The 26,260-nt window shown below is 40.4% G+C and overlaps 2 protein-coding genes across 3 annotated transcripts in view; one reads left to right on the top strand and one right to left on the bottom strand.

The window, feature by feature from the left end:
* CRLF3 (cytokine receptor like factor 3) overlaps positions 1 to 7,623 on the bottom strand; it is a 15,994-nt gene extending 8,371 nt beyond the window's left edge. Inside the window, exons 1-5 of the mRNA XM_082326807.1 lie at positions 7,425 to 7,623; positions 4,547 to 4,754; positions 2,604 to 2,691; positions 1,961 to 2,138; positions 270 to 492 (exon numbers count right to left, since the gene is read on the bottom strand). Of these exons, the coding sequence (XP_082182933.1) occupies positions 270 to 492; positions 1,961 to 2,138; positions 2,604 to 2,691; positions 4,547 to 4,754; positions 7,425 to 7,547 (820 nt within the window). The 5' untranslated portion in view covers positions 7,548 to 7,623. The remainder of the gene's footprint in view (positions 1 to 269; positions 493 to 1,960; positions 2,139 to 2,603; positions 2,692 to 4,546; positions 4,755 to 7,424) is intronic.
* ATAD5 (ATPase family AAA domain containing 5) lies at positions 6,071 to 26,260 on the top strand. Of its 2 annotated transcripts, none has more exons than XM_082326806.1 (23): positions 6,071 to 6,150; positions 9,170 to 10,971; positions 11,348 to 11,435; positions 12,025 to 12,189; positions 12,729 to 12,867; positions 13,358 to 13,442; positions 13,915 to 14,096; positions 14,887 to 15,044; positions 15,352 to 15,505; positions 15,736 to 16,029; positions 16,206 to 16,302; positions 17,155 to 17,237; positions 17,336 to 17,481; positions 17,596 to 17,746; positions 18,235 to 18,405; positions 19,388 to 19,506; positions 20,396 to 20,489; positions 20,723 to 20,787; positions 21,723 to 21,903; positions 23,262 to 23,437; positions 23,723 to 24,555; positions 25,689 to 25,853; positions 26,038 to 26,260. In XM_082326806.1, exons 1-23 carry the CDS (start codon positions 6,109 to 6,111, stop codon positions 26,114 to 26,116), a joined length of 5,469 nt encoding a protein of 1,822 aa, XP_082182932.1. In that variant the 5' UTR covers positions 6,071 to 6,108; the 3' UTR covers positions 26,117 to 26,260. The 2 variants fall into 2 exon arrangements, with proteins under 2 accessions (XP_082182932.1, XP_082182931.1); XM_082326805.1 differs by lacking the exon at positions 6,071 to 6,150 and adding an exon at positions 8,160 to 8,229.

Genomic DNA, 26,260 nt, shown 5'->3' with positions numbered 1-26,260 from the left:
TGCCTCGCTTCTAGCTCATTGACGCTTTCCAAGGCTAAGCAGCGAGCTGCCGGCTGGAAAGGCTCATGAACTATCACTCACACTACGAAGCAAAGAATAAATTGCAGGATGAAAGGACAGTTCATCATACCTTACACACATACATCACAGCTAAGGACACCCCATCATCATACAAAAAGCAGCTCCGTAATCATTCAGCTATAGACCTTCAGGAGTGCTGCACTGATGACACGGGCTTAAGATGAAGATGAACGGCAACGAAACAGTACCGTGGGGAACTAGCGTGGTACGGCCGATCTGAGGAACACTCCACGGGCTCCACTCTTGCCGTCCATCTCCTCGGGCACAGACTCGGAACTGGTAATCAACATTAGGATCAATATGCAGCACTATGAACTCTGTCTCCGAGCCGACATACACATCTTCAAAGTGACTGGCAGTACCCTTACGATATTGCAGTCTGTAATCTTGTGGTATGAAGTCATCATCCACCTAGAAAAACATTTACTACATTAATAAGGACGCTCTCTTTTTTTTCTTTTGCCTCTGAAGTAGCACATATTAGGATAGTACGGCAGGCTGTGAAAGGCAATTCAGTCACAAGGTATTAAAGAGCAGAAAGCATGCCTTATAGAAAATAAAATCAGTGTCTGAACCAACTAATACAAAAAGAAGTGTAAGAATGATTTGCTCACAGTTTAAAAGTATCTATAGGAGAAGAAACATTTAACAGAAGGCTTTTCAATCTAGCAGAAATATAACAAGATCCTTCAGCCAAAAGCCGAAGACAAATTCGCAGCAGAAATTCAGTGCCAGTTTTTAACAGCAAGGGAAATTCACTATTAACCTTCATAAACTGTTCCAGGGAATGTTCCAATTCCTTGACATCTCTTAAGTTAAAAGAGGTTCCCACCCCCTCCCCACAAAAGCTCTATTATCCCCCAAGCATGACCAGATTCAGGGAACTCCTCTATAGCACCGAAAATCAGACCACACGTGACAACAGCACCTATGGTTTTATAATTTAGCCCACATCCTTTACAAGGTAAGGATGGCTGACCATGGCTGGCTGTTGCTAGAACAACAAAAGTTTGTTTAATGCTGCCAAGGAGCGTAGAGCTGTCCAACAACAACTAAACCACATCAGAGCACAGCAGTGATTTACTCAAAAATAGATTTTCTGTATCGAAGAGACAGGCTACTTGACTAGCTAATGCCAACATAAAAATATTTTCTCTTTCTATCCACTGCGTCTCCCTAAGAACACAAACATGTTTAGGGGTAAAAGCATAACAGACAGAACAGGTTCAGCCTCATCCTGGATCTGCTAAAGCATCTTCAAAGGGAACAAAAGCATCACCCCAGCAATGAAGTTCAGTCTCCCTGAGAGTGTTTGGGTTAGGGTTAGAACCACTTCGTTCCACAGCACAAATGGCTACGTGCAGATCACCTGTCAGAAACCCACACACCAGGATTTCTCGGTCCTGTTTGTACAACCGCATCACAGATAGATTACTCTCCACTATTCATTTGCTTAGTGGGAAAAGTACATGAAGGAGGCGTTTCCTGCTTGTCCAGTACCCAGCACTTGTTTAAGCATGGGAAGCAGGGACAGCAGTGTTTTCAGCTGTCCCTCCTGATTTTATCATGCGCAGGGAAGGAGATTGTGAGGCAGAGGTGCATTAGTGAGTCGGCCCTTTCTACCTGCAGATGGGAGCAGGTAGAGTCCAACAGCAAGAGTCTAACACACAAGTGTTACTGCCAGCGCCAACCACAACATTAGTACTAGATTACCTTGCCTTTAAATGAGGCCATTACCATAAAAATCTCTTCTAAAGTTTCTAACTACACACTGGAGTGGGCTATTCCTTTGAAGGCAGTAGAGAATCCAGAAAGAAAGTGTTTTTTTCAGTTTCTTTCAACAAAACTGAATGATTTTCACCCAGGATATTTTACCTACCTTACACCATCGGACTAAGATACCTCCAGGCTTCTCAACGAATTCCTCTAGCTGTACAGGTGGGTGAGATGCCACAGTTCCATGTCTGAATATTTGATTTTTCAATATAGTAAGAAGGCAGTCATCCAACTGGGCAGATAAACAAGGCACGTCAACCAAGGAGGGCACTTCTGGTAAGCTGAGAAAGGAAAGTTTGCTGTAATGAAAGGGGCCAGCTTCTACAAACTCATATTTTGTCCATACACTTGAATCTGTGCAGATTTGCAAAGAGAGAACAGCTGCAGAAATTGGCATGTGCATTTCAAACTTAAAAGACTCAGAAAACATTGTGCTTCAGCCCTAACCAGACTGTCTGTTTCTCAGTAAATACTCTGAAATACAGGCTGTTCCACAAGGAGCGGTTTCATCGTTCACAAATAAACAGCCTATATTTCTACAGAACATATGGAGGTTGAAAACTGCTCCATTCTGTGACTGCCAGCCCCAATGACAGTCTGTGAAACAAACAGGACAGTAACACCTCAAACGAATCTTTTAAGGCAAAGGAGCAGAAGGGCTTTTGTTTCAAAGGAGAAAAGATCCCCTGTACAGGAAGAGCACATGTGCCGCTGCCTCAGATCACCTCAGTGTGTCAGTCTCTTACCTATCTAGCTGAATATGTAAAGCTTTTTTTGTAAAGCTGCACAGTTTCTCATTCTGTTGTCCCACATCTCCATGGACTGCACTCTCTCCTGGAATCAAATGGTAAAAATATTCCTAATGAGAAAATGTCCAAGAAAGGCATTCTTTGCTTCAAAGAAGAACCAGTTCTGACACGAACAACCAATTAAACAAGAAGCATTCTCAGCACTTTTGCTAGACTCTTAGCCAGAAAATAAAATTATATAGTTAACAATATAAAGCCTATCTAGCAACTTTTGAAGCTCTCAAAGCTTCCTGTAGACGCACCCATAACAGATGTAATAATTTGCCTCAGGTCTCAGACAGTAGCAGAACTGGAGTCAGATGCTGGAAATCGGGATTATTAATCACTTTCTCTACCTGCTTTAAAGGAAGGAAAAAGCAAAGCATCTTCACCGAGCAGAAAATAAAAAAGCAGGAGCTTAAAAGCAAAAAATAATTTCAACTGCTGTTCTGTTTGCTACAATCTAAATGGTAACTATTGTCATAATGAAGGAAATAATCCATGCATTAAAGCGTGGAGATAAATAGAAATCTTTTCATAAACTTTCCATATAAAGTAGCGTCCCACACTTCATCTTACAGAGACGTATGCTCCATTCTCCTATCTGATGACTTTATGGTAATTTACAACACAAGCAAGCCCAGTCCTTTTCCAAATGGAGGATTACACACATTACAAATCTCTAAAGAAAAGGATACGTCATAATTGGCAGCAGGAGATTTAATAACCATGGAGGCTTAACTCCTTTGTGACTAAGATGCAACGTCTGCTCATTCTGACGACATGACTTAGCAATGCTCCTACTGCTACAGAGGGCCTGGTGACCCACGGGACAGGAGGCGCGCAGCCTCGTCAGGCTCTCGTGAGATCTGACAGAAACCCGTATAAAACACAGGCAATCTTTGCCACCACCCTGTGATTCAGTAACTTGAGACTTAAAATAAAACCAAGGTGACTACCAGCTGTCCCAGAGGTTGTGGTGCTAGAAAAAAACCCGACAAATTAATTCTAAAATATTGCCACTACTCCTGTGAACAGGAGGCATAGAGCTACCAAGCCAGCATGGTTTTTAAGCGCAAAGCTCACGTCTGAGTGGGAGCTGGTAGACTTCCTACCCGTGGGAGACTGCTCGATGCACTTTAGTTCTCAAAACTGAGATCATGTTGAAAGAAAGTTAAAGTTGAGACACGAGAACAATGCAAGGAAACTGCCAACATACTCATGGCTCAGACATGCTCCCAGTAGGTTCTCCAGTGTGGGGAAAACAGTCAAGAGTGACATTCCTTTCTGGCTAGGTATTTAGCATCAGTAGGGTACAAACTGGCCCTTACAATAATATTCCACATATCTATTTTTGTCTGCCTCATCCTCAGACTTTTTGGAGAAATTTTTCCCATACAGTGGCCACTCCATTCCTCATGTTCCCCATCAACAGTGAACATAATCATACTTAACAGGAAAGATAACCTGTTTACTTCAGCTGCTATTCCATTAAGACACAAATAACTTTCTTCAACCAACAGAGACATTTTGTTATTATGGTACCCAAGATGTATTTTATTTTCAAGTAGCCCGACATAATCCTCTTCCTAGCGTGGAGGGGTGCAGGACATCTCTGCAGTGAGACGTTTCCAAAGCAGATACTTCCTGCCCTTAGGGAGAGGCTGCGCTGACATATGCACACCCTAGGACTGGAGTGAAATATTAAAATATGGATTTGTAGGAAATAATATTGATCAGCTCTTCATTACATCTACACAACTTCAACCTCTTCTTAACATTTGGTTTGAGAGAAGTCCAAAATGAGCCAAATATGCAGATCAGAACAGGAACATTCCAGACTTTGAGACACACACACACTGGAAGGTAGAGCTAAGACTTAGCCTCAGGTCCTGCCTTACCTTCCCGGAGCAGATCATCGGCTGTACTGACTCCGTGCTCTATTAGCTTCTGGCATTCATCCAAGGGTTTGATGCTCTCTTGTTCTATAGCATCCACCTCCTGCAGCAGGGACATCAGTCGTTCATCCAACAGCTTCTTTAGGGTCCCTTTCAAATCATTAAAATGTTGCTCAAGTACATCTCTGGTCAACGTTGCACTTTCTCTGATCTAAATTCAGGTAACAGGAAAGAAGGATTCAGGATAAAGGCAAAGGCCACGCACATCTTTTATTTTTCTGAACCACCTCATCTGCATCTGCGGGTGCAAAGCTGCGTGTGAAGTCAGCTTTAAAAAAAGGACCACCGGCAGGTAACAAACTCGTGTAGTCAGTTTTAGTACATGTACAGCAGGGAAGGAGGCAAAGAAACCAGCCTGGACAAGGGGAAGAGCTTATTAACTAAGCAAAATACAAACTGCATTACATGTACGTCAATCAAGGACTTTTTCTTATCAGAAAAGTCTGAATGCTCTGTAGGTCTTCTCCCCACCACCCCCCAAAATCGCTGTAATCCTGTTCAAAAACCACTCTGCCATCATACACAGGTAATCCTCACTGGAAACAAAAAGATATCAGGCTTTTAGAAGACTATCTAGAAGCACTTTTCCAGGCCCTATCGCTTCACCGGATTTTTAAAATCCTCGTAAAGCTGCTTTCTTTTAATTTTTTTTTTCCCCAAATAGCCACCTTTGATTTGTCTGTGCTCCAGGGTTACAGGGCAGGGTGAACAGCAAGTCTGGTTTGATTCTGGAAGAACCAGACCACAGAAAGTTCTACAAGTGCTTATTAAAATGTTTGCAAACTTGCTGAATCTGACTTTTAGGGAAGAAAATGCATTTGAACACCCCTGAGCTAAAGATGCAAGAGCCAGAAGTAAACATCTCCCTGTGAACAACTTTTTTAAGTCACACACACAAGGAAATGCTGCAACACGCACACGGCCTTACACGTAATTTCTAGATCTTTAGAAGTACAGACAACCAACACAGGAAGTTCTCTGGTTAGGTAAAATAAATTTCCTCTTCAAGTAATATTCATGAAGCTCTGCAGCTGCCACACAGCTCAGTTTCCCTTCTCTTGTTATTTCAACGCTTGAGAAAAAAGGGAAGTATTGCGATTCGAGAAGGGGTGGGGCGGAGGAAGACAGAACAGTCACTTCTCCAAGCCCATTACCTCCATTACAGGCAGATACAAACCCAAAGAGTCAGCCTCACAATTACAGATACTACCAGCGACGCAGAAGAGGAAATGCAAGTCCCTGAACGCACAGAGCGGCATGAAGCTTGTTGGAAAGTCATATCCCACTGGTCCAAAAGGAAAGGATGCAACATAAGTGGTCTACAGCGCTTTTCCTATCGCACCGTCCCACCAGCCCCCAAATAATAAAGCTTCCGCTATCTGAACCCCAGTCTAAGACATTCAGCACTTCTGGACACGGGGAATTCTTGGATATCTGTTGCACGGCTGATTCTTTGCAGACAAAATAGCTGCTGTCTTGAAGATGGAAAGAGAGAAAACAGAAACATGCACACAAGCAAAGAAATTGCCCCAGAGAGGCAAAGAAAGGTAAGCTAACTACGCACTCACAGCCACTGCAGAAAGGCAAACTGGCTCCCTCTCAATACATTTTGAGTTATCAGGCAACACTCTGAGATGACAAGGTTTGGATTAAAGACAGTCAGGAACAATTCATTTTCTTAAGTAGCTTGCGGTTTTGAAGATGACTAATGTAATGTATAGTGATCGCCCACATTCACTCAGTAGCAGGACGCTAACTTAGCAGATTTATAGCAGATTTCTATGCTAATGGAATCTGCTTCAGAAAAATTATCAGGTCACCACAGAAACATTTTCTGAGTTTGGTTTTGGTCTTTTTTTATTTACCCCTTGCAGAGTTGAACCAAAGATAGCAAGACATTGGTTCTAGTCTGCAAAAACTAAAACACTGAGAGGACACTTTAGCAGAGAAGCCAGTCCTTCACCGGCTCTCTGCAATCTCCCTACCCACATCTGCGTATCTTATGCATCTTCAGCAGAGTGGGTGGGTTCCCAGTCCCAATGAAAACCCTCCTCCGGCTCCAGTGCACAGCTGCAGAAAAACCAGCTAACCTGGAACGCTGGCAACACTTATACGTGACCCGCAGAGTACGTGACCCACGGAGCCTGGTGCATGGGGACAGCAGAGTTCAGGATAGCAACGACACTAGAGCGTACCTGGCCTCGGCAGGTATCTTTTAGATGCGAGGGGAAGACGACAGGCATGACGCTCCCTATAAAACAAGGTTTAGCATCCCGACTACTTTAGAAAACGTAGTTCCTTTAGACATCTTTATTCTTGCCTAGGAAACCTCCCTATCATCCCCGAAAATCAGGCTCAGTTCGGCAACAGACTTCAGCTCGCACCCCTTCCTTCCCGCTACTTCCCACACCTCCGCTCCCCGGCCCGCCGTCTCCGGCACCGACGGGGCAACACGCACGGCGCCGGCGGGGTGACGGCAGCCAGCCCCGCTCCGTCCCCGCACGCCGCCGCCAGGCTCCAGCAGGCCGCTCCGCGCTGCCTGCGGGCAGGGCTCACCCGAGGAGCGGGGCTGCGGCGGAGCAGCGCGGGGCCGAGCGCTGCCGCTGCCCCGGAGGAGGCTCGCTGGCGGCCGGAGCCGCCGGGGGGGCTCAGCCGGTGCCACCGCCGAACGACACGGCGCAGGGCGGGAGGTGCGGGCGAACCGCGGAGCCCCGGGGAGGCGGGAGCGGCGGGGCGGGCGCCCCCCGGCCGCTCGTCCCCCCCCGGGCTGGGCGCTGAGCACCTCCGGAGAGCCCCGTCCCGTCCCGTCCCGCTTCCCCACCTGCTTCCGCGCCTGGTGCAGCCCCCGCAGCCGCTGCTCCAGCTCCCGCCGGTAGCTCCGCGCCGCCTCGATGCTCTCCCGAGCCTCCTGCAAGAGGAGCCGCGCCTCGGCCTCGGCCTCCATGGGCAGCCGCGGCGGCGAGGCACCCGGCGGGGCGGCGGCGGCGGGCCTCGCCCCCGGAAGGGCCCCACATCCGGGCGCCGTGCCCCGCGGGGCGGAGCGGGAAGCGCGGCGGGGAGCCGGCCCCGCGGCGGCGGCGGCGGGGGGCGACGGCAGCGACCGTTGGGGCGGCGGCGGGCAGGGCGCGCGCTGCCAGAGAGCCCCGAGCCCCTCGGCCCCGCCAAGCTCGGCCCCTCTCGCGCCCGGTGCCCCGCCCCTCTCGCGCCGCGGCGCGAAAACCCGGCTGACAGCGGCGAGGAGGGGGGCGGGCGCGGCGCCGCCGTCACGTGACCGGGCCTGCGGAGAAGGGGCGGGGCGCCTGGCTGCGGGCCCGCGTCACGTGAGGGTGGAAAGTGGACGGCCGTTGGCCGCGCGGGCGGGTCACGTGGGGCCCCGTGGCGCCGCCCCCTTCCGCGCGGAGGTCCGAATCTCGTCCCGCGCGCGCCTTTCTGCCCGCCTGGCTCCCGCTCCTGTCAGGCGGCGGCCATCGGGCGGGCGGGCCGCGGCGGGGCCGCTCCATGGCGCTACCCCGCGCCTCCCCCCGCGGCTGAGGGCTCCGCTCCCCGCCAGCGCCCGGGGCATGGTGGGCAGGGTCGCCGTGGCCGCGGCGGCCGCCTCCCTCCCCGGGAAAGAGGGCGACGCTCAGGTGGGGACGCGGGAGGCGGGCCGGGGCGCCGCGCTGTGCGGGCGGGGAGGGGGCTGGCGGCGGGCTTGGGGGTGCGGCGGGGCGGCCTGGCCCCTTTGTCGTTCGCGCTTGACGCGGCGCGGCTGGTGTGGCGGGGGGAGGCGGAAAGCGCCGCGGGGCCGCTGCCCAGCCCGGTGCCCGCCGCTCGCAGCCTCGCCCGGGAGCGCAGCGCAGCCGCGGGCCAAGCTGTCACGAAATGCCTTCTTGGGGCGCCCCGGCGGAGTCCCCGGTAGCTTTGGGAAGAAGTGTTTTCAGTTTCAGATGATGTGATTTCGGAAGAGTTCGGGTTTTAATAAACTAGGAGAGTTATAAAAGTCTTTGTGAGCCATCTCTCTTGCAGTCGTACAAATGAGTTCTCTTTCATAGTTTGAATTATGATATGAGATATGAATTCTCTTGTATTCGTTTTCTGTAAGTATTTTAAAAGGTATAGTTTCCTTTTAAGATATGTTAGATGTTTACAGTAGGATCATACATCTTTAAGTGATGTTGGAATTCTCTGTTAAGTGCTCTACAAATGCTCTGGCGAATATCTTGAGGTAACCAATAGGTAGATCACCTGAATCGAAGTAGACTTTCTGAACTCTAGGATTATGGAGTCTCTGCAGAGCTGTTCTGAAGACCTTGTGGTCACCTTCAGTTTTGGTGGTCTCAAAGCTTCAGAATGGGATTTTTATTTATTTGAAATGGTAGAATCTTTATTTCAAGCTTAAATGGCTTTTGGAAACATGGAGCTAAAGTTGATGTGCACGCAGTCTTAGCGCATTGGCATGAGTTTTTTATCCTCTGAAAAAGTACTAGTGTCACTAACATATACCGCAGACACTGTACTGCTTTATATTACCACACTAAGTCATCTTAAGTTTTTAAAAACTAAGACTAATGTTGAACTTTTTTATAGCCATGCAAGAAACGTCGAGAGGAAGATACTTCTGTAAAAACAATCACAAGGTATTTTTCACCATTAGCAAAACCAGTGGATAAAGTGTTGTCACCACCGAAATCCAACAATATATTGGATTATTTTAAAAAGACATCTCTAACTGAGAAACCTGCATTACCAGTTGTAGCTGGAGAAAATAAAACACCGTTGGATGCTGATGACAAAGACTGTAACTTACCTTTTAAACCACTTTTAAAGCGGAAGAGGAAAGGGAAGAGAGTTAATTTAAATAATAAACTAAGAGAGATGAAAGAATCTGAGAATGAACACGAAATAGAAATTAGTGGTGGTGACAATAGAGAAACAACAGGACTGAAACAAGACACTAATGATTTTATTGCTACTTGTACTTTAGTTGACCAAAAATGTGCAAGAGAATTAGCAGAAGATAATGTGCAAAGAGAGAACATCTCAAATGCTGTCATCTACAGCAAAGCTGCGAAGAAAGTTGGTTCTGAAATAAATGGAACAAAAAATAGGATAAGAAAATCAAGGAAAAGGAAGCACAAAGTAAATATGGATTTGTCTGGAAGTTTTTCATCTGAAAACCAGCCGAACGAAAAGTGTAAAAAGGAAACTGAAGAGAAGAAAAAGATGGTATCTCCTACAATAGCAGAGTGTGACGCTACTATTAGTGACTCCGGTTTTCAAGTTCATACAGATGATAAGACATCACAGGTAAATCATAGCATAATAACAGTGTCATTTGAGGACTTCTTGAAGAGTCAGGGAGAAAATAACGTAGATCATGTTGAAGAAGACACAAAGCCAACAATGGACAATTCTGCTACAGCAAATGAAACGGACAAAAGTGGTAGTATTAGTGACCCAGAAAAGTGTGAGGAATCTCAACAGCTACCACTTAGAACTGTAACTGTCCTTGCCCAGGTTCATTCCATTCCCCCAAAATTAGCTCCTTTGCATAAGGAGCAAAAAGGCTCTAGGAAAATCGCTTCCATTTTTTTGAAGCAGAAGGGATGTGTAGGGGAAAAAGAAAGTAGCCCACCCCTCTTGGACAGCGAACAAACTGAACAGGTTACTCAGAAAAGAAAATCTAATGTCGTTATTGAGGAAGAAGAATTGGAGTTAGCTGTACTAGAGACTGCAGGGTCAGATTCTTTGAAGCCAAAATGTACTCTGGAAGAAAGGCATCAGTTTATGAAGGCGTTTAGACAACCAACATCAGACGTAATAAAAGCTGGAGTTAAAAAGGCACCTGGAAAACAAAAGCAAGCCATCGGAAAGTCGTCAAAAGAAAAAGAAGGACCTGAAGGTGACGTTGCTTCAAATAAAGGTTTAGAAAGTACAGTACCAGAAGAGCATGTGGACAAATATACACATTCTAGTCCTGAAAACAATAGAACTAAAACCAAAAGACCTAAAAAGTTTCAGAAAAAAGGAAACAGAAGAAGGAAGGCTTCGGAAACTAAGGAAACGAATGTCTCAAATACTAGCAATTATAATGAAGGTGAGGATTCAGGAGCTAATGTCCTTACTAAGGAAAACACCTTAGATGTAAGAATTTCATCAAGTCCAAAAGTGAATGAGTTAAGGAGGAGTTTAAGGCAGAAGAAAATCAGAACATCAACAAATGTCACACCTAAAAAAAAGAGTACTAGAAATACCTTTTCTGAAGATGAATTAAGTGGCTGTCCTTTTCAGACTTCTACACCAAAAGCAAGCAAGCGATCCTTGAAGAAAAGTAACGTGTACAAAGCTGAGGTGATTACAGTGCCCTTTGATGGAAACAGCCCGATAAGGTAAACATTTTAGAGTATATTCTACCTTTTCGCACGTTGTTTTCCTGCAAGTATTTTAAGAGTAAGACGTAATTATAAATTGATTGGAATGCATACCAGAGCTGCATGAAAACTGATTGTGGTGGATAATAATACAGAAGAACCGAAGTTGACTCTATAAATGTATTTGCACTAAAGACATTAAAAAAAAAAACACACACACACACAAAAAAACCCCAAAAAAACCAAAAAAACACCAACAAAAAAAACAAAGACACCATCAATTGAGGGGTTGCTTCTGTTTGCAGCACTGTATTTTTAAAGGCTTTTGAAAATGAGATTAACATTTCCTTTTATTAAAAAGTAATAATTTCTTAATACTGTTTTCCCTAATTAGAATGAGGTTTACACGTATCAATGCGACTACAAAATCAAATAAAGCTGAAGCAATGAAAAATGAAGAGTTTAACTCCAAAAATATAAAGGTAATTTATGTAGCAGTTTGTGTTTCAGTATTTTCTCATTTACTATACGCATATAATCGTGTTAATATTCAGTATTATGTGACAGTTTAACATCATACAATATGACAGTTCTTAGATACCCTACGGAAAGAGAATATTACTGTGATTTATGATAGAATTTGAGATAGTTTCTTGTACAGTTACAGTACCGTAGATTTTAAAATATGTTTTATTTGTGTAAATCTACTTTTTGTAACAAAAAATCCAATAAAATAGTATGCTCATGTGATGCAGGCTCTTGGGATGGGACATAGTGCTTGGATACAGCAGAACAGCTTATGCTTAAGAATGTCACTGCCCATATTTCATTTGTTCGGTGGACAAATTGGAGGATCCCCTTGTAGGGCTCTCACTCCCTTTTGAAAAGTATTTATATCATCTTGGTTTGCTCCTCCTTTCTATTCTCTCATTTTCTTTTTGATACCAATAGAACTTTATAAAAATTATATGCTTTTATTAATGTGAAAAATTTTATTAATATGTGAAATACTTACCAAATATATTGCTATTAATTGCTAGGTATTTTGGTTCTTCTGTACTTTGTTAACAGATAAGCTCTACTTCTAAAAATATATCCAAAGCAAAACAGCTGATTGAAAAAGCAAAGGCTATACGGCATAATAGATCAAAGGTTAATGAAGACTTGCCAACTCCTGTGAGGCGCTCATCTCGACAGCGAGCTCTTGCAGAAAAGAAAAAATTACAAGACGATGAAGTAAGCCTGTATACTTTGTAGGGGAAAAAGTTATTTTGATGTTTTTGTGGTTCATTTTAAGCAACAAAAATGTTTCTTATCTTGCAAACGTTTCTTTTAAAGAATCTTATTTCTAAGGTAGGTATCTATGCCATGGTATGGTAAATTTCAAATAGAAAACTAACTGCCAGGTGTAGACTGGAAAGCTCGTCCTAATGCAGATCTATGAAATGCAGCAGATGGTCACGCTTTAGAAGTGACTGTTTCTCTTTCCTAATGGACAGCAAGGTGTCTGTTTCAAATGTGTCTGTTTTCATTTAAATTTAGGTGAGAGTAATTCTGGCCTTTGTTTATATATTGGAGATCTTATTCTATATACTATTTCTGTGTAGATAACAGTAATATTGTGTATGGTATTGTATAATATTCAAATTATGTTTGCTAACTTCTAAGCTCTCTAGCAGTTTCTTCAGTTTTCTCAGTACTGATCACTAAATTGTATTGTTAATAAAGGAGGAAAAGTTGTGTTTCCTTTCTTATTTTATTTGCTTTCCCTCTAGGAATCGGTAATAATTTTAGATTCAAGCCTGAGTAATGCCACTACTACAGTGCAGAATGTGAAGCAAAAGAATCTTCGGAGCTTAAATGATGTTTTGGGGAAAAAGCCTAGAAACTTGAAGGTTGCAAAGAGCTCAAATGGTAATTGGGTTTTACTGAATGTGTTTAATTTTTATTACAGTTATTGACTATTATAACTTTATTTTAGAAAGCTGCCTTTGCAGCTTACATTCATATTTTCTTCTGATTTTTTTTGTATAATATTCCAATATATAACTTTTATTTTTATGAAATGAGTTAATGGTGCAGAGGTTATTTACATGTGCTGCTTTGATTTTTCTTCATTCAGGGAAAACTGTGTTTGTTTGAAAAACTGCCAATAGTATACCATGTTTTGTCATCTTCTAAATTAATGTTTGTTTGGTTTTTTTTTTAATGTTACAGAAAATAATGTCTATAGTGATGAAATAACTAGAAATACAACAATAATTTTGTTAAATTGCTCAGCTTTCCCTTAAGAAAAGGAGATTCCCTAATGTTATTAAATGGAACATACAGACAGTGAACAAAGAAGCAAGGTTAGAATCCTATATCAGTGCTAATCTAATCATGATTTTTTTTCTTTTTAAAGGAAAACTGGGATATCCACCTTCCTTCCTAGGCAGAAATGCTCAAAGCTCTGCAGGTGAACCAATTGTGATCTTTGATGACAGCAGGTCAGTTTTCAAGATTGCAATTGCTTAAGAATCAAAATATATTTCAAGGTTACTTTGACATTCTGTCATTTTACAAATTTAAATATGTTTATTGACATGTGATATTAATGTTCATGGTTTTTATATTGATCAATATGTTAATCTGCTTGCAAAATTTTGGTTTTTTGTTCAGGAGTGCTTCAACCCTTGTTGAACTATTTTAGATGGTTGGAAATGTAGTTGATGACTGATTAAAAAGAAATCCTAAATTGCATATAAAAGTACCAGGGGATTATTTTTTTAAAATTAAAATCTCTAACACAAAATTTAAAATTAAATGTAAACTACGACATTTAAATTAATTTTAGCGGTTGTCCCAGAATATTTCTAACTCTTGTGTAGAAGTGAATGTGATTAAATTCTGTTGTAAGCCTTACATAGCTGGTAGTTTTAATGTTTTTGTTGTTTGTTTTTTTTTTCACTTTCATTAAAGCCAAGATGCATCTGAAAATTCTCAAGACGATGATCAGTTCAGAGCAAAACGTGAATTCTTGATGAGTGGGTTGCCAGAGTCACTGAAAAGACAGATTGCAAAGAAAGCAGCAGCAATGGAAGCATACTCTCTTGCAAGTTCATGTTTTAAGACTGTTGTCCACGTACAGCAGAAGGATGACTGTAAGCTTTTGTTCAGCCACTGTGTAAATGTATATAATAAATTCTAGTAAATCTGTGCAGAAAAGAAAAATGCTGAACAGCAGAACTTACTATTATGACTGAAATAACTGGTAGTTTCCTACTTACAAGCTTCCAGTGAGGTGTTTTTGAATAGACAATTTACGAATTGATGCTGAAGTAATGTATACATCCACGGGTGAGAATGCAAAATTCTTAATATCTAGTCAAAAAAGTTAGTCTTTGACGTTCCAATTTGGAGAATAGAGAGCACGTTGGACTGACTGGGGCAGAAACCATTTCCTTCTGACAAAGGCAAAAATATTTCTCAAAAGAGAAAAGAACAGCCCATTTCTTTCCACTAAGTGAGGGAGTGTGCTATAGTGCTCTTATGAAAGGGCATGACAGAAAAGCAGAAGGTAGAATAGCACTTGTCAGAGTTTATATTTGCAAACCCGTCCATAAACAAACAAAATCCTTGGTGAGCATCTGTCCTAGAGAGACCCAGTGAGGGCACAGGTTGTTATTTAGAGCAAGCAAAGCCCAGGAGCAACTTACTGGAGAAATGCTGTATGTAAAAATGTGCAAATTTGTTCTGCTTGTGGGAGGTGGAATTACTAAAGATAAAAAGTTGATGCAGTGTAAGTTAAATAAGCTTGGCTTTGACATGATAAAGCTGTAGTTAAAAGCATTTACTCTTATTTAATGTAGGATGTTTTTGTCTGTGACTGTATCTCTGTTCTGTTAACAAAAGCATCCTCTTGTTTTGTTTTTGGTGGGGGTTCTTTTGTAGGTTACCCAATGTGGAAATTGAAATCACCATCGTGTCCTCTATTAACTAAGCTAAGGAAACTGAATACTGAAGTCACTAACGTCACAGAAATCACTCTTTCACTTGGGGAATTCTCTACTGTGAATTCAAAACTAACTGGAAACTGTTCTCTACCTGTGGTTAGTACTTTAAAATGGGGGCTTGTGTTACCAGAAAAATGAAAAGAAAATTGAAATTGTTTTGTTACTTCTTAGGACTTCTGTTGGTTTTAAAAAATCCCATAGCTTGAATCTGTTTCAGTCCTAGATTTCCCCCCGCCCCTTGTGTGTGATTTACCCATTCTGCATTGTAACATTAGACAACTCTCAAGGCTCTGTGTTAATCTCTGGGTTTAACAAGACAGCTACCAATTTAAATTACACAAAACTGTCATTGTTATTTTGTGTAATGTTTTCGAATAATAATTTTTTTATGTGTGTATTACAGCTTTCTGGCCACCGACCAGTTTTTCCTGACACATTCAGGAAAGATTTACTAGATGAGATCATGTCTTCTAATTCTCAATTTCCTGTGAGAAAATACTTCTACAAGTTTCTGAAAAAGCAAACGGAACGGTTGGTTTTTGAAAACAGTATACAAGGTTAGTAATCTACGTAGGGAAAAACAAACTCACACTCTCATTCTCTCTAGCATAAAAAGGCAGCTTGGAATTTCCAGAAATATGTCAGTGAAGGAATACTGTTGTTGGAAATAAATTAGTCCTCACATTTTAGATAATTTTGACCAAATTCTTCAAATATGACTTAAACAAACATACGGTTGTGATGGACGTAGCTTGAAATTTTTAATTTTTTTTTTTTTCCCCCTTAGAAAACAGAGATGGCACTGCAAATTGTGAGGCAAATCAGAAGCATTCTGACAACTGGAAGGAAACTAAGAGGAAAAGGAAAGAAACGGAAGACCACAAATCAAAAAGAAGAAAACAAATTGAAGGTACAGAGACTGAAATAAGATCCAGAGTTTCCAGGAACCTTATTTCTCCTGTATCTGGAGAAAAACAAGCAGAGACAGGACAAGCCACGCATTTGGGAAAACACAAGACCCAGAAACCAGATGTTATGACAGAAGACAGTGAATATTTATCAGAGCCAAATGTGCTTTCAGGTAACTGCATTTCCTGTCTTATTTTAATTCTCTTTGCATTGAGGGAATGTATATATGATGTGTGTCAGCTTTCCACTGTGGTGCAAAAATCATATCTAGTCTTAATATTCTACTAGACTTGATCGACTCTTCTGCATGAAGAAGTATTTAAAAGTGGATAATATTTTTTTCTGTAGGTGTTGAAAAGGAAGACATGCTCTGGACAGAAAAATATCAGCCTCAAGATTCCAGTGAACTTGTAGGGAACAAGAAAGAAATTGAAAGGCTGCACAGGTCAGAAGTGGGAGCATGGATCCATTCTTAAAATAACTCAAGACATCATATTACTTGATTATGTTCAAAGAAGCAAAGTCAATTATTTTACACTGTGCTTGATTAACACTTACAGAGTGTATGTTTGTGGCCTTTGTTTTGGTTTACTTCTGAAAAGTTGCAGAAGCAAACTGTCAGTTGGTGTGAATGATCTTAGGGTCATGGTTTCTTTTACAGTAATACCTCAGTAGCTCGTACGGTGTGGTACAAAACAAAAACACACATGAAATGCTACATTAGGCTGTGGGATAGAATGAAATACAATTTTAGTAAAAATTATTTTTTGTCAGGTTATTTAAGCTTACACACTAGGAATGAGAGATAGCAACTTACCAGTACTTGTCTATACTTCCCTACAAGCATGCCTGATCCTCATCTTGATGCACTGCCTCTGCTTTTGACAGTAATTTAGCGCTCAAGTCCATCTAATATATTGTGCTTTCAGTTAAGTTTTCTGTATGGGTTTAAGTTATTGTTGTGGCTCTTACGCAGAATTTAAAGATCCACCTGACAAACAGCACTAAACTATGAATGATAAAGCATTTTCCACAGTTTAAGTAGCTTAACAAGTGACTTGTTTTTATACCGATCAGCCAATAGAACAGAGAATGAAGAAGGAACCCTTTTTTACAAAAGAATCAAACAAACCCTGAACAATTTTTTTTTTTTTTTAATCTGAAAGGACTTGATAAGTTTCTGAGGGGGATAACAAGTGGCTGATGTCCCCTAGTTTTATGTTCTGTTCCATCTGAATTTGGTTCACTTTATTCAGCAGTAATTTTTATTTTTTTATTTTGTTCCTTCCCTTTATAGTTGGTTAAAAGAATGGAAAAAAAGAGCTGATTGGGAAGAAAAAAGAAACCAGAAAGGGGAAAAGGAGGACAAAGAGCATGAAGGTGCTGATAGAATTAAAAATAATATATATAGCTTCTCTTTGTTAAAGTTGGCATAAAAATGACATGCATCCTTTCTTTTCTTTTAAATAATTCTACAGGTTCTTTGGACAGCCTTGACTTTAAAGATAATAAATCTGATGTTGAGGAAGAGACTAGCCTTTGCAATACAGTTCTGATAACTGGCCCACCAGGAGTGGGGAAAACTGCTGCAGTATATGCTTGTGCTCAGGAGCTTGGTTTTAAGGTTTGTGGAGTCCTCTCCTCAGTGCCGTTTTCTTATTTGTAACTAGTGATATGAAAGCATTCATAATACAAGATGGCTAAATTTTTTTTGTGTGTAAATTAAATACCGTTGCAGATATTTGAAGTCAATGCCTCTTGCCAGCGTAGCGGTAGACAGATACTGTCTCAACTAAAAGAAGCTACTCAGTCTCATCAAGTGGACAAAAAAGGCATTAATGCACATAAGCCTTGCTTTTTTAACAGTTGTAGCAGTGCCAAGTCACCAAGTAAGTGTCATGGTTATATCTGGGGGGTTTTGTTTGGTTGGGTTTTGGGGTGGTTTTTCTGGTTGTGGGGTTCAGTTTGGTTGGTTGGTTGGTTTTTTTTTTTTTGGAACTGAGTTCCCAAAACAATTTTTAGACATCAGTTGTTTAAAAAAAGATAGCAAATTTCAGCTTATCTGGCCATAATAATAAGAAATGCTCTGTTGGTTAACACAACTACATACCAAATTAAATAATGACTTTATCAAAATGACTGACTCTTGGTTACCTTAAGTTATTTCTGTAGTGGTGGAGTAAGTGCTATGGCACGTGAATAGAAAGTTGAACAGAAAGCATTTCCTATAACAGGAGAAAAGCAAATAAGCAGAAATCAGCACAGTAAACCTGTCCTGTACTAGATACAAACCTGGGATTTGCTCTAAATTTGCCTGACAAATGTCAGTTTGAGATTACATTTACAGCTTAAGTTTGATATAAAACGTATCTTGCAGAAAAAAATTATTCTCCAAAGAAAGTTATTTCACCAAGAAAACCTCCACTGTCACCAAAAGGAGCAGGATTAAAACGAAGCTTGCCCCCTAAAACACTTGCAAACTATTTCAAAATTTCTTCCAAACGTAAAGGTAATGATGGAGCAGTAACATCTCAAGAAAAAAATAAAGGTAGGTATCACTATTTAATCATGAATTACCTTTGGAGATGGAAATGCTACACTGTACTACTGTTTATGTGGAGCTGTGTGGAGAAAAGAGTAGAGCACACTTTATTACACTCTAACTGCCGGCAAGAGTTACTTAATGCATCTCAGATACCCCTAACTACGTAGAAAGCAGTCATTACTCTGTATTACAGGAGAGTTAACTAGGGTACAGACTATCTGAAATTCAGTAGCTTTTCCTTAGTTGTTTTGTTTGGGTTTTTTTGTTTGTTTTTTTCCCCCAGAGCATTTAGGTGAGAGAAGATAAATTAAAATCTGTCTCTAGAAAAACACACCTTTGTATTACCTCAGTGCCTGTGTCAGGTTGGTGTGGAATGGTCCTTGTGCTAGGTGGTATATATATATATCAGAATTAATGCTATAGGATTAAGATTGCAGACTGTGGATTTTAATACATAGAAAGGCATGCTGAAATCTTTGAGTCGCTTAATACTGGAAGGTATATTTCCAAATGTTTCATGGAATCAGGTTTTTAGAAGACAGGTTTTTAGAAAGGAAATTATATATTTGGACAACCAGTATTTTTGCACAGACAGTACAGAGGAATGCACGAGCAAAGTGCTGGATTGAATTGGGGCAACCAAGTCTAGTCCTTGTCTTTTCAAGCAATCGTATTGCACTGTCTTGAAGGACTTAGCTACTCCGTGCCCCTGAGACATCACAGGTCACAAACAGGTTAGGTGCAGAATGAATTCCATAGTTAGCCCTTCACCAAACACGGTTGAATTCCCAACAAATTTGTTGCAACTTTTTTTAAACAAGAGACATCAGAAAAGGGGGTAGGTCAGATTTCTAAGTTTTTTGTGTCAGTGTAGATTTTCTTAAGCAGTTTATACATGCGGTGTTTTTGAAACCAGTGTCTAGGATGCATATTAAAGGGCTTCAGTCCTCCTTTACTTCCTGCTCAATTCTTCGCCCATCTGCAGGAAATACTCAGAATTCACATGAAGAAAAGAAAGATGCTCAAATTAAGTCAATAAACAAAGAAGTAGAAGGAGGAGAACACAACAGGAAAAGTGCAACATCTCTCATTCTTTTTGAAGAGGTAAAATTCACGTGACATATATTGATGCGAGCGATACGTCCTTTCATTATGTTTAAAGAGTTTAATTTTTTTTTCCCTTCCTACTTGAGACTTCTAGGTAGATTCAAGTGTGAGGTTTATCAACTTCTTAAAAATTAATTCAATGCTTAATGATTTCACCGTCATGAGTACTTTTTTTAATCCTGGGTTGTTATTTAAAAAGATAAAGAAACTATCATCTATCAACAGTTGTTCACTGCTGGAACAGTTTGCAGGATTCTGCTAATTTAATTCCTTTGATTATGCCAAAAGTGTTGGTTTATGATTTTACACTACTTAAATGCACTGAGACACTTTAAAAGTCACCATTAACACCCCAGTAATTACAATATCTAAGCCCACATTAAATTCTTCTTTTCTTTAACCCCTTGCCCAAAAATGTCTTTGAGTCTTAAACTAAGAATAGAGAATTGCAGCCAAGAATGTAATTTTAAGTAAATAAAGGAGGTATAGCAATGGTGCCAACTGTGGCAACTGATCCTACAGATCACTGGTGCAATTCTATTAAAAAGAAAAAAACAAACTTCAAAAGCCACCTGGGCAACCTGCTGTAGGTGACCCAGCTTGAGCGGCGGGGGGTTGGACATGTTGACCTCCAGAGGTCCCTTCCAACCTCACCCCATCTGTGATTTTGTAAGCTTCAGCACGGAAGACTGTGATGGAAGTGTTGTGTGCTACCAAGCGAACTTCACCTGAAGCACGTATGCTGTCATTGCCCGTGCATGTTCAAGAAACCTGTATTAATGTGCAGTCTTACTCAGTCGTTAACAGTATGACTGCATTCAGAGCTTCAGAGCTTGTAGCTATTGTTAAAGCTGTTGATATTTTGCTCTTCATTTGTCTTCTATAGGTAGATATAATATTTGATGAAGATGCAGGATTTCTAAGTGCAATAAAGACATTCATGGCAACTGCAAAGAGACCTGTAATTCTTACTACCAATGGTGAGTAGTGTTTGTTACAGTAATTAGGCTTTTCAGACGAGAGAGCCTCTTTTAACAAGATGGTTTAAATGGTGATGGTTGAATACAGCTCCAAAATGTAAAATTAAATGAGTGGAGACTATAAAGCAAGTATTTTAGTATTTGAATAAAGATACTGGTTGCTCTAATGGGTAAAGAAAATAATTAGTTTTGAACATAATGTCATAACAGTTCGCTGATATCTCTTTATATAGATCCAACATTCAGCTTAACATTTGATGGCTATTTTGAAGAGATCAACTTCCGAACCCCTTCCTTGGTAAGTCTGTGTTTGGAAATGCAGATACGTCCTAAGCAAGTAATTGTCAGCTAATTTAAGTTTGAAATTTAAATGTTGGTGTAGGTTTATATTTATCTGATGTAATATATCTGTTTCATCAGAAGATTATGTTTTCGGGTTTTATGCAAGGATGCGTAGGATGTATTTATCTTTACATGTAGAATTTTTATTACTAGCCTGGAAGATTTATTTTCTTAACCATTCAGTATTTGAGAGAATTACAATAAGAACATCACTTTATCACTTAATTTAGTTTTTAGGATGTAATAAGTAGTTTCATAGATGATATATCTGATAGTTTTGATCTGAAGGCTGACTATGCCAGTATTGGTTCATTCATTAAAAAGTATAGGAACTATTCTAGAAATATTATGGGTTATTCCTTTAATGTAAACACTAGTATTCTGTATGGCAAATAGTTTTATTTGTAACTATATATTGTATGAAAAACCTAAATAAATGAGAATCAGAAGGAACTAACTTCTGAGAAGGGGAATTTTTTTTTTAATGAGAAATTGAAAATCTTTTGGGCTACCAGACAATTACAGAGTTAAAAGAAAGAAAGAAAAACCTTTGTAGTGAATATAGTTCACTGAAACCTGTTCATTGGTGATGAGAAGCAAGGTGTATGTGGTTTCAGGAACATAGGCAGAATATGTGTGTGTTGTTTGTTTTTAATGAGTTGAATTTCTAAATTTAACTTAATTCCCTGATGTGGACTGTTTAAATTTGGTACAGTATTCTGCTTTTCTATAGAGGTTTTAATGTAACTGTAATCTAATTTAATAAACTAATGTTCTGTATTGAAAGGAAAAATGTGTTGCAAGCATAAATAGAATAATTTGCTTCTGTGTGACTATTGAGTCTGAGTGGTAAGAGTTGTTTTCAGTGGTCTTTGTCTAACTTTTGTTTAGATTAATGCTGCTAGCTATCTCCAAGTGCTGTGTCTGGCTGAGAATCTACGAACAGATGTAAAAGATTTAGCTGCTCTGTTAACCACAAATAACTGTGATATCAGACAAAGCGTTCTCTACTTACAATTTTGGGTTAGAAGTGGAGGTGGATGCTTGAAAGACAAATGTTTGGCGCATCATGGTAAGTCGATTTAATTCAATTAAAAAACAATTCTCCATCTTAACATGAATTTGATTAAATCAAACCATTCTTAGACATGTATGAATAGACAGTAACTTTCTGTAAGACTCCTAAACATTTGGGTACGGTTTTGGATTGGTTTTTTTTTTGGATACTTCAAAGCCTTGTATATATGCATAAGGAACTACAAGTTTGATTTTTATTGCACCTGTTTATTACCCTTCATTATGGTACTTAATTATCTCCCTTTCCTCTTCTGAGCAGCTGTCATGGTTTAAGCCCAGCCGGCAACTGAGCACCACACAACTGCTCACTCACTCCCCACCGCGGTGCGATGGGGGAGAGAACTGGGAGAGTAAGGGGCGGGGGGGAAGAAAAAAGAAAAAAACACAACACAACAACAACAACAACAAAAAACAAACAAACCTCATGGGCTGAGATAAAAACAGTTTAATAACTGAAATAAAATAAAATAGTAATAATGATAAAAGAATATACAAAGCAAGTAATTGCTCACCACCTGCCAACCGATGCCCAGCCCGTCCCCAAGCAGCGGCCCCCCCAGCCAGCTCCCCCAGCTTTATATGCTGAGCATGACGCCATACGGTACGGAGTAGCCCTTGGGCCAGTTGGGGTCAGCTGTCCTGGCTGTGCCCCCTCCCAGCCTCTTGTGCACCGGGCAGAGCACGGGAAGCTGAAAAGTCCTTGCCTGGTGTAAGCACTACTGAGCAACAACTAAAACATCAGTGTGTTATCAACATTATTCTCATACTAAATCCAAAACACAGCACTATACCAGCTACTAGGAAGAAAATTAACTCTATCCCAGCCGAAACCAGGACAGTAGCAAAATTGGGCAGAGCAGGGAGGCAGCAGTAGTTTCCCTTCAACTCAGAGTTTGCAGTTGTTTATCCATTTAGCTGAGTTGTAGGTAATTCAACTAGAAGAAGCAGAACTGAAAAAAGGAGAAAAATTGGACAGCTAGCAAGCAGGCAGCAAGGGTAAGAACTTGGTCCCAAAGGATACAGGAAGAATATCCTCACAGGTGTGGGTGAGCGAGACGGCGCGTGAGTGAGCAACAGAGAGAGGCTAGTGGGGCATAAAAGGAAGAAGAGACCATTTCAAATGGTGACTTGCAAAGAAGGGAGAGCAGGCAGATTAGTAACGCTTAAAGAAATGAAATGGGAAGGATGCATGGGGATGGGGATGACTAATTTCAGTCGGTATATTCATTCAGAACTGCAGCAAGAGGCGACAGTTACGGTATCCTTTATAAAAGGAATTGAGGCAAAGAGGCAAAGAATCAATTTCACGATGCAATTGTTTCTTTTTAAGTAACACATGTTATCTTTGTGCAGGAGGCGATGAGACAGATAAAGCAGATCACGTAATTCATTCTGAAAAGACTACTGATTTTTCTCAAGCTGATGCACGTCTTCAGGAGTTTCCAAAATGTGATACAGGCTGTGTAGAGACATTGCTTGGCCTTAAGAATATCCTGTTGCCTTCAGAAGATTTGTTTACATTTCTTAAGGTATTTTTGTAGTTGACTAGCTAATAATTTTGATTGCTGGATAATTGAGCGTAATCGTCATGATGAATAGCATCTTCTTAGAAGCAAATCTCTTTGAAAGGGTTTGTTGTAGAAATTAGGGGATTCTGTTGTTATTGAGCAAAATCTGAACTGGGGCAGTCTCCTGCAAGCTAAACAGTCCCTCGCCTCATAAACACAAAGCCAGGAGTATGAGATTTTCTGTAATAATATTTTTATTTTTTTTAAAAAAAGTATTAATAATTTTTTATTATTATTATTTTACAGCACAAAATCACAACCATGGGGGAATGGAATAAATTGATGCAGCTTCTCACAGAATTCCAGATGAAGAAAGTGGATTTTATATATAGTAATCTCGAACTTATTCTTCCCTTACCAGTGCAAGTTCTTTCAAACCAGTCTGAAGCCTCTAACTCTATACTTGAAAGGACTACCATAGTTTCTGCCAAAAGCAGATCTACTGACAATTATTGCTCTGGAAAAAGCAGCTCTGGAAAAAAGTCTAAAAAGACAAAGAACCAGAAAAGGCTTGATATATTGGATGATAGTGACTTATTTGATACTGGACTGAACTATTCAGCTGAATTCATAACTTTGCCATCGGATGGTCCTACATCACGTGATGAAGTGCATAAAGAGGAATCAAAATTGTTGATGAATAAAGAAGAAAAAGAAATTGAAACTAAAACCTCAGCAAACGAGAAAAGGTCTGCTCTTCTTTTTCAGTGTCTGAACTCACTGACTGAATTTGTGGAGAACATGTCTTTCTTGGATTGCTGTGTAAACACTAACACCAAGGAACCACTGGAGTTTTCTAAAGATGAAAGATTTAATTGGACAAATGGCAAAATCAAAAATGGTCTTTGTGATGAATTCAGTATAGAAGATACTGATTGGTGGAGTTCCCAGAGCTGTAGTGAAATAATGGCAGCTATTGAAGCACTCAGTTTTAACAAATGTTCTGTTAATATTTCACAAAACTTGGAATCTTCTTTGAGTACCAGTAAAACACCTGAAAGCGATCAACTGGAGGGACTTACTTTGCATATTTCAAGCACAAGAAATTATGTATCCTTCAGTCAGTCGGCTGATTCAAGGTAAGACTCCGCTAATATTTCTGGAATATAATGCAGTTATTTGTCAAGAAAAGCATTTCACAGGGTGTAAGACTGTTTCAGATACTATGTATACACATTCATACCAAGGTGAATGTTGTCGGTATGTCTCAAAACACTGGAATACGTTGTTCGCTTTGCTTAAATAAGCGTAAATTAACTGCTTGACAATCTCTGCAAAAAGTGACTTTTCTTGTTTGAATAGCCTGACTATACTTTAAAAACAAACAAACAAACACACACCACTGCCACCCCCAGAAGAAAAACAAAAACCGAAAGGAATGGCTCTGTCAAGACAGACAGTTAGACCAAAATGGATTCTGCAAGTACCAGACATGCAAATTTTTCATCCAGTGCCTGGTCATATTGAGTCTGTATTAAATGCATAGCTGTTGCTTGATGGAGACCTAACAAAATTCAGAGAAAAGTTGTTATTGCAATTTTTTTGTAGTACCTTATGCTAACGAAGAATAACCTTTAATGTGTTATAAAAGATCAAAGAATACATTGCTGCTAGCAAGTGTGGATATGAAAGATTGTTTTTAACATAAACAAGTCGGCTTACATGAAATTGGCATAATAGGTGAATAAAACCTATTCAAGTCTCTGAACAGGGAAATAGCTTAGACTGATTTCTGTAAGTCAGTACCCAGGGGAGCAATGTCACAGTGGAGCCAGCCATCTAACCCGTCACCGAGTTTAGCCAATATATCATGAGTTATACGTTGGATCTGATATTGACGTTCTGGCAAAAACCAATCACGGGATGCTTTTTATTTTTGAAGACCACAGGCGCTTTTGCTTACACTGTCTGACGGAAGTACTAACCCTCATGTACATAACTAGATTGTGAAGACCTCCCCAGATTAGGCTTCGTAGTTAAGCTAAGAGCATTGGCCAAACAAACTGCCGTCCCTCCTGTCTCTGTCTCTGAGTGCAGCTTTGTGGTGCTGTGTAAGCAGCACACGGTCAGAAGTTGCAGGCATCTAATCCATTGGGATGCAGTTTTGGACCTCAGTATGTTTAATTAAACCAGTGGATTTGGTCTTAAAGGAACAAAACAGGGACTGCACATTATTGAACAAGAAACAATAAAGCTTCATTCTCCATTTTAGCATTCACAAAAAAGCACAGAAGAGGCTGGCAGTCATCAGAACTGTATTTTCCAGAAGTCCTTTAAACCTGGGTAATAAGCAAGCCAGCGTACTTGAATACCTCCCCACTCTTCGCAGTATCTGTAGGTCTGAGAAGCTTAAAGAGCAAGGGAAGACTAAAAGAAGGTAAGTTTTGGTTTTCCTAAATCTTGCTACATTTCAATATACAAGGTAGTTAAGAATTTTAATAAAATATTTTGTGAAATAATTCTAGACAAGAAAGGTGAATGTTTGCCTCTCTAAATAATAAAAGCGTTGCCTTGTATTTGGAAATAACTTTGTTCCCTTATAGTCACTTTTCTTTTTATAGGTTCTTGCATTATCTTGAAGGGATTCATCTCGAAATACCCAGACAAATGATAAACAATCTGTCTTTGGACTTCCCTTAAAATCGCTAACACCAGAAATACTTTGTGCCTAATGGTGGTATTCTCACCATAGTTTGATTTTTTTACCACATTATTTTATTGTATATTCAGAGCCATTTGTATATTAAATTTCTATGAGTATTTAAAATAATGTATATATCTATT

This window comes from Platalea leucorodia (assembly GCF_965183815.1).
Source record: "Platalea leucorodia genome assembly, chromosome: 14".
In the NCBI taxonomy this organism is placed as follows: Eukaryota; Metazoa; Chordata; class Aves; order Pelecaniformes; family Threskiornithidae; genus Platalea; species Platalea leucorodia.
The sequence above is the reverse complement of the archived record's forward strand: the minus strand, read 5'-3'. Positions and strand labels throughout refer to the sequence as shown.

What these genes read in the sequence shown, in the direction of transcription:
- ATAD5 (XM_082326805.1), top strand. Translation starts at nt 8,164, where the DNA reads ATGGTGGGCAGGGTCGCCGTGGCCGCGGCGGCCGCCTCCCTCCCCGGG. An exon ending in AAAAATTACAAGACGATGAA is followed by an intron (nt 12,190 to 12,728) that starts GTAAGCCTGTAT and finishes CTTTCCCTCTAG; the next exon opens with GAATCGGTAATAATTTTAGA. An exon ending in CAAATGTTTGGCGCATCATG is followed by an intron (nt 21,904 to 23,261) that starts GTAAGTCGATTT and finishes ATCTTTGTGCAG; the next exon opens with GAGGCGATGAGACAGATAAA.